The sequence below is a fragment of the Arachis ipaensis genome, chromosome B07, assembly GCF_000816755.2.
Source record: "Arachis ipaensis cultivar K30076 chromosome B07, Araip1.1, whole genome shotgun sequence".
NCBI classification, from domain to species: Eukaryota; Viridiplantae; Streptophyta; class Magnoliopsida; order Fabales; family Fabaceae; genus Arachis; species Arachis ipaensis.
The window spans coordinates 5275461-5284874 of NC_029791.2; the positions used below are offsets into that span (position 1 = coordinate 5275461).

At 34.3% G+C, this 9414-nt stretch overlaps 1 protein-coding gene across 1 annotated transcript; it reads left to right on the forward strand.

Moving 5' to 3' along the window:
• LOC110264963 lies at positions 7272-8456 on the forward strand. The gene has a single exon (XM_021107653.1). The coding sequence runs from the start codon at positions 7272-7274 to the stop codon at positions 8454-8456; it is 1185 nt and encodes a 394-aa protein (XP_020963312.1).

Consider the following 9414-nt stretch of genomic DNA (forward strand, 5'->3'; position numbering starts at 1 on the left):
GCTCCTTTGTGTGCTTCTCATCCCTGCCCAGAAGTGGTGATCCAGATAGATTGAAACCTATATATGACGGTCTTCATAGAGATCTGCAGAATACACCCAAAAACAGACTATAAATACACCCGAAAAAATTCAATTTACACCTCTGCTGCAGATTTTAAACAAACATTACCTAAAAGCCACTTGTTGTCCACAAGACCAAAATTCAGCAGAAAATCATTCCAATTCCTATCAAATGAGTCTTTACTATGAGAGTTCTAAACAACTTGGCTCATTTCTTGTTCAATTTCTGCATGTCCTTTGTACCTGTTTAATTTGCTTGGAATCTTCTTCATGATGTGCCAAATACACCAACGATGAATTATTGTTGGCATACAAGCCTCTAAAGCCCTTTTCATTGATGCGCATTGATCGGTGAAAAACCTTTTCGGAGTATTTCCTCCCATGCAACGAAGCCAACATTGAAATAACCATTTGAATGATTCAATTTCTTCGTTTTTCATCAAAGAGCATCCAAGAAGTGTTGACTGACCGTGGTGATTCACCTCGACAAAAGAACCACAAACCAAATTATATCTGAAATAAATTACCATAGTGCAGAATGAAAAATCATTACGTACACCCAAAAAATGATTTTATACACCCAAAAACACCCAATATACACCTCTGCGACAGATTCATAAAAAAACATTTAATTTAGCATCATAAACAGGGACACTTTATTACCTGTTTGTATTGTATGTGGTGTCAAATGAAATAACATCTCCGAAATACTCAAAGGTAGCTCTACTTCTTGCATCAGCCTAAAAAGCCAACTTAATCGATTGATCATCCTCGAGTTCAAGCTCAAAAAAGAAATTCTGATTCTTCTCTTTCATTCTTAACAAATATTTCCCGAATTCCTTTGCATCTTCTTGTTTAGAAACATTCCGCACTTCTCTCGTAATGTAATTCCTCACATCCTTTTCATAAAATTTAACTCGCGGTGACCCCCAGCTGCCGCAACAAATGATTGGTAAGTTTTACTTGGTCTAATACCAACCTCCTCGTTATTATCTATTGTACGACGAATGGACATGCTTAGTTTCCTGTGCTGTTTGAGCATCTCTGCTTTAATTGGACAGCAAGGGTGTGAATGATGCAGCACGACCTTTGAAATGATCCAAGCACCAACATCCTTCAATGTGTGTATATAAATTCTTGCTGGACAGTTTAAATCGGTTGTCTAATTTGTCTTCTCGGTCGGAGATATTTTAGATTTCCATTTTCCCTCTCTGCTACAGGTAATCAGCTGATTCTTAATCTCGTTTCCCTCCCTATTTGTACTCTGAACTCTTGTAGAAACACCTGCAGCCTTGGCGTAGTCCCTGTAAAATTTTCCAGCATCTTCAAGGGTGGTAAAGGTCATTCCAACCTTCGGAACAAACTGGTCATCAACAACACAGAGAGGCTGCAGAATACACCATGTCAAAAACTAAAAAATACACCCAATAATGTCTGATTTACACCCGAACGACAACAACTCAACTAAAATAAAAAAGCCATAAACTATAAATACACCCAAGCTTCCCCTAAAATACACCCAAAAAATTCTTATCTACACCCGAGCGTCTGCTATAAATTACAGATAATTAATCAAAACTAATACATTAGATTCAATCCACAGATTTATGTTCACGCATTAATTTTACAGTCAATGATCACCAATTATTCAGCTAGACAATCATAGACGAATAACTGCATCAAAATTCAGAGTAATCGTAATTAGCTGAATGTAAATCAAACCTCAGGAACTTCGTTAGATTGAAATTCATAATCCACTTAGCCCTGATTCAGCTGACAATCTGAGGTTGAATCATCCATTATCTTCAAAACGAGTTCAAAATTTGATTTCAGAAATCAGAAAATAAAAAAATGAAGCTAGAGTTACAGAGAGAGGAACTCACGTCAATGACGAAGAACAAACCAGTGATAAAGGAGGGGAAAAGAACGATAAAAAAGGCAGGGAAAGACGCGCGAGAAGGAGAACGAAGAAATTTGGTAAGAAGGAGAACGAAGAAGGAAACGAAATCTTTTAAAGTTGGAAGTTATATATTCGCACGTTCTGTTATATATCACGTGAAACCTACGTAACAGTAGCAGCGCGTTTTGAGCGTTAGTTTTAATTGAACTTGTAAGGCTTACAAGCCTTAATCGCTTGTATGCGAAGAATTTCTGTTATTTTAATAATGACGTGGATGGTTGTTTGATGACGATCTCATGATGGTGATGGAGGAGGGGGATACATGGTGGCTGCTTATTGGGGAGAAAGAGTGATGTCAGGGTGAAAACGGTTACTGAATGAGAGTTTTTGGATTTAGGGTAATTTGTGGAGTGGTTTTTATTTTTTACTCTTATTGGGCTTAATAACCAGTCCATTGTACACATTGTCAAGATTTCTCATTATCTCTCTAGCAAAGTTCAATTAATATTTTATCATATTAAAAAAAATCAAATTTCACAAATCCTTCTCCAAATAAAATTAGGATCATGTATAATATTTTGCATATTTTATTTAGGGCAAGTTACCAAAATAAATTATTCGCAAACTAATATTACCAAATTACAACTTTTAAATATTGCATATGGAAATACAACATTTACATATTTATGGAAACTGCGAGAGGGGTTGGGTGGATTAGGAATTACACGTAAACTGTTAGAGGGTATAGCGGTTTACATTAGAACACAGACAAGAAGAAACCGCGACAACCCTCTAGTGATTTCTTCACGAATGCCAAAACTGAATAAATTGTGAGAGGGGTACATCGATTTACGATGTTCCAACCTTAACCGTTATACCCCTTTAACGGTTTACGTGTAATTTCTAATTTGTCCAATTTCTCTCGTGATTTCTATAGTTCTTCTATCATATTTATTAATAATAAAAAAATAAAACCAATAACGAATTAGATCTTCCATTAATCGTAATAATCTTTTTGTCGATTCTAATCCATTAAAATTTTATCTTTGATCCACTACATCCCTATAGAATTGTGAAATCGTGTTTCTTAGAAAAATCAATCGATTGGATTCACAAAACAATCGATTGAATTTCAGGTTTTCCATAATTCAATTGATTGAAATTCTGGTTTCCCACAAAACAATCGATTAAATGTTAAATGATAATATAGTTTTTTCAAAAATCAATTAATTGTAACTTTTACACAATCAATTAAATGATGTGTAGAATGTAGATTTTTTTCTAATTCAATCGATTATTCATGTTAAAAGCAATATGAAGAAATACGAATGTTTTGTGAATATTTTATCTTTTTTACTTCTCCTTGAGAATTAAAAATATATGCATCTTGATTTATCTCTTTATCTTTTTTTACTTCTCCTTGAGAATTAAATATATATATATATGAAATTTAGGATAATTTGAGTATTTTATCGTCCTTTCAGAGATTATAATTTAGGTAAAGTTATTACTTAAATATATATTCACTGTTGATTGAAGCAGGATGCACTTTTGATTGAAATACTCCTTCCTTCAACAAAAAATAATTTATCAATGAGTTAACTACCAAAAACGCTCCCGAATTATTCAAATGCTGACAAAAATACACTCGAATTTTACTATCGATAAAAATGCCTTCAAATAATTTAAAAACACAACAACAATATCCAATAGTAAATGTATATTTTCAAAAAATACCTTAGAGATTGAATTTCGATGCAATTTTTTGCAATCATGATTATAAAATAATATATTATTATACATAAAAATTGGTAATTTTTTGTTAAGTATATAATTTTTTTATAATTATTTTTGTTAACAACCAATAATACTTTTAAAAAATTACAAAATAATATATACTTAACAAAAAATCACCAAATTTTAAGAATAATAATATCTCATTTTTTTAATTATGATTGCAAAAAATTGCATCAAAATTCAATCTCTAATGTATATTTTGAGAAATACATATTTAATGTTAGTTTTTTTACAAGATTATCTAACATTAAATATGTATTTCTCAAAAAAATATATTAGAGATTGAATTTTAATACAATTTTTTACAAGCATGATTAAGAAAATGAGATATTAGTATCCTTAAAATTTGGTGATTTTTGGTTGTGTATATATTTTTTGTAATTTTTTGTTAACAACTAATAATACTTTTAAAAAATCACAAAAAATATATACTTAGAAAAAAATTATCAAATTTTAAGAATAATAATATCTCATTTTTTTAATTATTCTTGTAAAAAAGCACATCAAAATTCAATCTCTAAGATATTTTTTGAAAATATATATTTACCGTTGGGTATATTGTAATATTTTTAAATTATTTAAAGGTATTTTTGTCGATAGTAAAATTTGGGTGCATTTCTGTCAATGTTTGAATAATTCGAGAGCATTTTTTGTGGCTATTAGGCATCAGTGGGTAATTCAAAATGAAAAGATAGATATGCATGCGGAAGTTTTATTTGCATTGATAGTCTCAAGCTTGCGCTATGTTCCCAAACTTAAGGCCACATCCAATACTCCTGCTACAAGCTTTTCTTTTCCATATTTTCATCTAATTGGGACACTGCCCGAGTGTTGAGAGTGACTTGAGACAATGAGATAAATTTCTTCAACCGGTTTGTCTCTTTTGGCGGGTGTTTGTGAGTTGAGTTTTTGCAGCAAAAGTAAGTGAATGGAAAAGTTTGACGATTAAATAGACTCTCAATTACTTTTCAAACCCTTCTCATCCCTTTCTTTTCCTTCTAAAATATCAACTCAGATTCACACTCTTTGTGAATAACACAGCTTACGGAAAACAGTGAATATATATTAATCCCATGTTTAATCGATTGAATTATGAGAACGTGAAATTCAATCGATTATTTTGTGAATCAAATTCATTGATTTTTTAAGAAATATGATCTTACAATTCTATACGAATGTAACGGATCAAAGATAAAATTTTAATCGATTCGAATTACTAAAAAATTATTACAATTAATAGAAGATCTCATTAGTTGTTATTTTTGTTTTTGATTATTAATAAACATGATAGATGAATGATAAAATAATAATTTATAAAATCAAAAATAGATTTTATAATTAAATAATATATAAAGGATTAATTTATAATTAAAATTAAATAAAAACTATTTAGTAATTATTAAAAAATTTAAAAAACATGTTTTATTATCGTACCATTTAATAGTCCAAACGTTCCAAGACTATCAAATCCTTTGCCGTGTTACATATCTAGTTAATCTATTAAAAAAAAACTAATAAAAAAATAGAAAAATTAGTATTAATTTTTTTCACACAATATATTTGTTTGTCAAAACCGTTTTTCATAGAATTTATATTTTAAATATTTTATGTATTAATCTTTCATATGCTCATATGTATGATAAGGTAGGTTATATTAGATAATCTATATTGTATGACTCTAATTTATATATATGTATATATGTCATATTTTATTACTGACCAAATTCGAACCAAATAGAAAATAAAGTTAAATATTTATGTTTATTTTTATCAAATTTGGATGATATTATAATTGTTTTTGCAAAAGAAAAAGAAGTTTAATAAAAAAATTCATATAAAAAAATAAATTTAATATTTTATTATTTTAATTCTTTAATTAATCATATTTCCTATTTTTAAGGAACCACTTTTATTTTGAATATACTTATCACCGTAAAATTTGTAACCACTTGCAATACATTAATTTTTTGCAAACTAAACCATAAAACTCGTAACAACTTTTCGTGTACTAATTTTAAAAAAATCAAGTGAAGTTTTCAAAATCAATTAAACTCACTTTAATTATTTTTTTATTCAAAACATTTAAAACTCATGTCAAAAACACATCTAAAATTAAATAAACAACATAAACACATTTAAATTATGTATTAACACATTTAAATTATTCTCATTGTAGTTCTAAATTACATATTGAACACAGCAAAAATTAAACTCAAATATACATCTAAAATTATAAGAATGCACTCTAAATATTTTATCAACACATCCAAAACTCATGTAAAAAAACTTATATATGTACATAAGAACATAATGAACAACATAAACACATCCAAAATTAAGTATTGACACATCCAAATTAGGTTAACATTACAACTCCCAAATCAAACATATGAGTGCAAAAAAAATTATAATCACAAATACATTTAAAATAAAACACAGACACTTCCAATGTTATACATAAATTTAAAAAAATAGAACTTTTTATTAAGCGAAAAAAAAGGATAACATATCTTTATGAATGAACTCAACCAAATTTTTTTAGAATTTTGCAAGCAGAAATACCAGAGAAAGAAGGAATGCGACGTGGGGGAAAAGACAAGGGGAGGCGCGGGAGAAGGGGGCGGTTGTGCGTGGCGCGAGGGAGGAGACCAGGGACGGAGAGGAGCCCATCAATGGAGGCGCGGGGGTGTACGCAGGGGAAGTGTGCGTCGCGGGGAGGAACGCGTCGCCGAAGGAGGAGATCGTCGCAGAGGAGTGCCCAACGCAGGAGAAGACGAAAACGGCCACAGATGAGGAGGGAGAGGCGATGCAGCTCTGGATCTTTACGGAGTGAAGATTTTACTAGTGATTTAAGATGGTTTAAGATTTATTTTAAAATTTTAAATTCAAAATTTTGAATTCTAACTAATTTGATTTTTGGGTGTGTATTTAAATTGTAATATATTAATAATTAAATATGATATGGTCGTCATTATCTTGTAATATGATCGTCATTATTGCACGTTATAACTCGGCCCCATAGCCGTTATCAACGTATGATATAGCTCGTCATTTTCCGTTACTATTCGGAACTTATGAGCCATAGCTCGGCGACATTAATATTTCTATCGTAACCGACGTTCCAAACGGCAAAATAAGGTCGGTTACGATATCAATTACTCGAAGATTATTGCCGAGAATGTAACAGACAAGGAACTCATCATATAAAAGGGAAGTAGAACATTTCTAGATTCCTAAGTTTTTCCAAAAAAGCTAGAATACACACTGACTTAAGCTTCGGAGTTCCTTTGCAGGTACACTCCACCCTCTTTGTATTGCTCGTGCTCTCGCACAAACAACGAACACAAGAAACTCGGGTTTCAGGAGACGGACGTTCAACATTGTAGCACATAGCTCGGCCGATTTCGAGGAATTGAAGCCGATCTATTTCACAGGCAAGATCAATTGGCGCCCACCGTGGGGCCGAGAAAATCATATTTTTTTTCTTTTGGTCCCATCACCTCCATCTGCATCCATGGCTGACGTGCTGCCTCCTCCACTATCCGAACTCATGCGAATGGTAGCTGAGCTACAACAAGCCAATCAACGAATGGCCGACGAGAACCAAATAATGGCTGCCCAAATCGCTGAACTAAATCATGCTCGGATTGAGCACAACGATACTCACCGCCAGCAGGCAGAAGACGAGGAACATCAGTCCCAACCCTCTCATGTCTCGGAGACTGCCCGATCCGAAGAACCCCAACCCGAAGATGGAAAGGAAGAGGCCGACGACCTTGTAGGACCCTTCACAGAAGAAGTAATGAACTTCGAATTGCCAAAGAGGTTCACTCTGCCGCTGACCCTCACACCTTATGATGGACTCGGAGACCCAAGGAAGTTTCTCAAGAAGTTCCGATCAATAATGATCGTCAATGGTGCATCAGATACAGTTTTATGTCGTTGTTTTCTGAATTATTTAGACGGCCCTGCACTTGATTGGTTGTGTGCTTTGCCTGCAGGTTCCATTTCGCGGTTTCAGCAGTTGGCGAAGTTATTTGAAGAGCATTTCGCCGGGTCCGCAATTTACTTGCACGACTCCGATTACTTGAATACTATCAAGCAGGGACCAAATGAAAGCTTGAAGGACTACATGACCCGCTTCACCAAGGTCGCAATCAGTATACCAGACCTCCACCCCGAGGTCTATCTACACGAAATTAAAAGCGGCCTTCGACCCGGAAAGTTCCAGGAGACAATCGCAGTAGCCAAGCCGAAGACTCTAGCAGAATTTTGCGAGAAGGCAAAGGGACAAATTGATATCGAGGAGCTCAGACAAGCTCAGAAGTCTGACAAGTCACATTTCCGCGAAGACGATAAGAGCTCAAGTACTAAGAAAAGTTTTAAACTAACACCTCGATTTGATTCTTATACGCAGTTTAACACTAAGAGAGAAGACATAATCAAAGAGATCTTGAATTCAAAACTGATCAAGCCACCAAGAAAAGCTGGTACCTACCAAGATGCAAAGAACGTGGACAAATCCAAGTACTGCGCTTTCTACCAGAACAACAGCCACAATACTGATGACTGCGTGGTCGCCAAAGACCTTTTAGAATGGCTAGCAAGGCAAGGACACCTCGACAAATACATTGGGGGTCACATCCAAAAGCGCGGCCCCAGCTCCACAACAAACGAGCTCTCCGAACAACAAAACTGAGGAAAAGAGAAGGCATCTTCAAACCAATACGAAAGACCACGAGGTATAATCAATTGCATTTCAGGAGGATACACTAGTGGCAGATACTCGAATTCGGCAAGGAAAAGATCGTTCCGGGCAATATGCTCGGTAAACGGACCACAGCAAGATGCAGAAATAACTAATCAACAACCAGAAGTTACTTTCACACACGCCGACTTCAACTCCAGTATACAAAATTTGGACGACCCTGTGGTAGTCACCCGTCAGCTAGGGGATCTGCTGGTAAAAAAAGTACTCTTGGATCCCGGGAGCAGTGCCGATGTTCTGTTCTATTCCACATTTCAAAAAATGAAGCTCAGCGACAACATGCTACAATCCACAGGAGGAGACTTGGTCGGGTTCTCAGGAGAACGAGTTCCAATACTCGGGTCAGTGTGGTTACAAACCACACTGGGTGAGCATCCTCTTTCAAAAACTAATGATATTCAATACTTAGTAGTTGATTGTTTCAATCCATATAACCTTATCCTTGGCCGACCTTTTTTGAACAAGTTCGGCGCCATTGTTTCTACAGTTCATCTGTGTGTTAAGTTTCCACTGCAGGACGATCAGGTTGTAACAATCCACGGAGATCATAGAGAAGCACGGCAATGTTACAACATCAGCATGAAATTCCAGAATCGCCTTAGACAACAAATCAACAATGTCGACCTCAAGCAAAACGACCACGCACTGGCCGACCTTGACCCAAGAGCTGATTTTCTCGAACGTCCAAAACCTTCCGACGACCTACAAAAAGTGTATTTTAATAATGACCCTAACAAATTTACTTACGTAGGTACATCAATCAACACATCAGAGCTACAAGCCATAACGACCTTTCTGCAAAAACAAGCTGACCTTTTTGCGTGGACACCTTCAGACATGCCCGGCATTGACCCACAAATCATCAGTCATAAACTAGCAATAAACTCGG

Bases quoted from the DNA above. Each gene is read 5' to 3' on its own strand.
- LOC110264963 (XM_021107653.1), top strand. From the start codon at position 7,272: ATGGCTGACGTGCTGCCTCCTCCACTATCCGAACTCATGCGAATGGTA.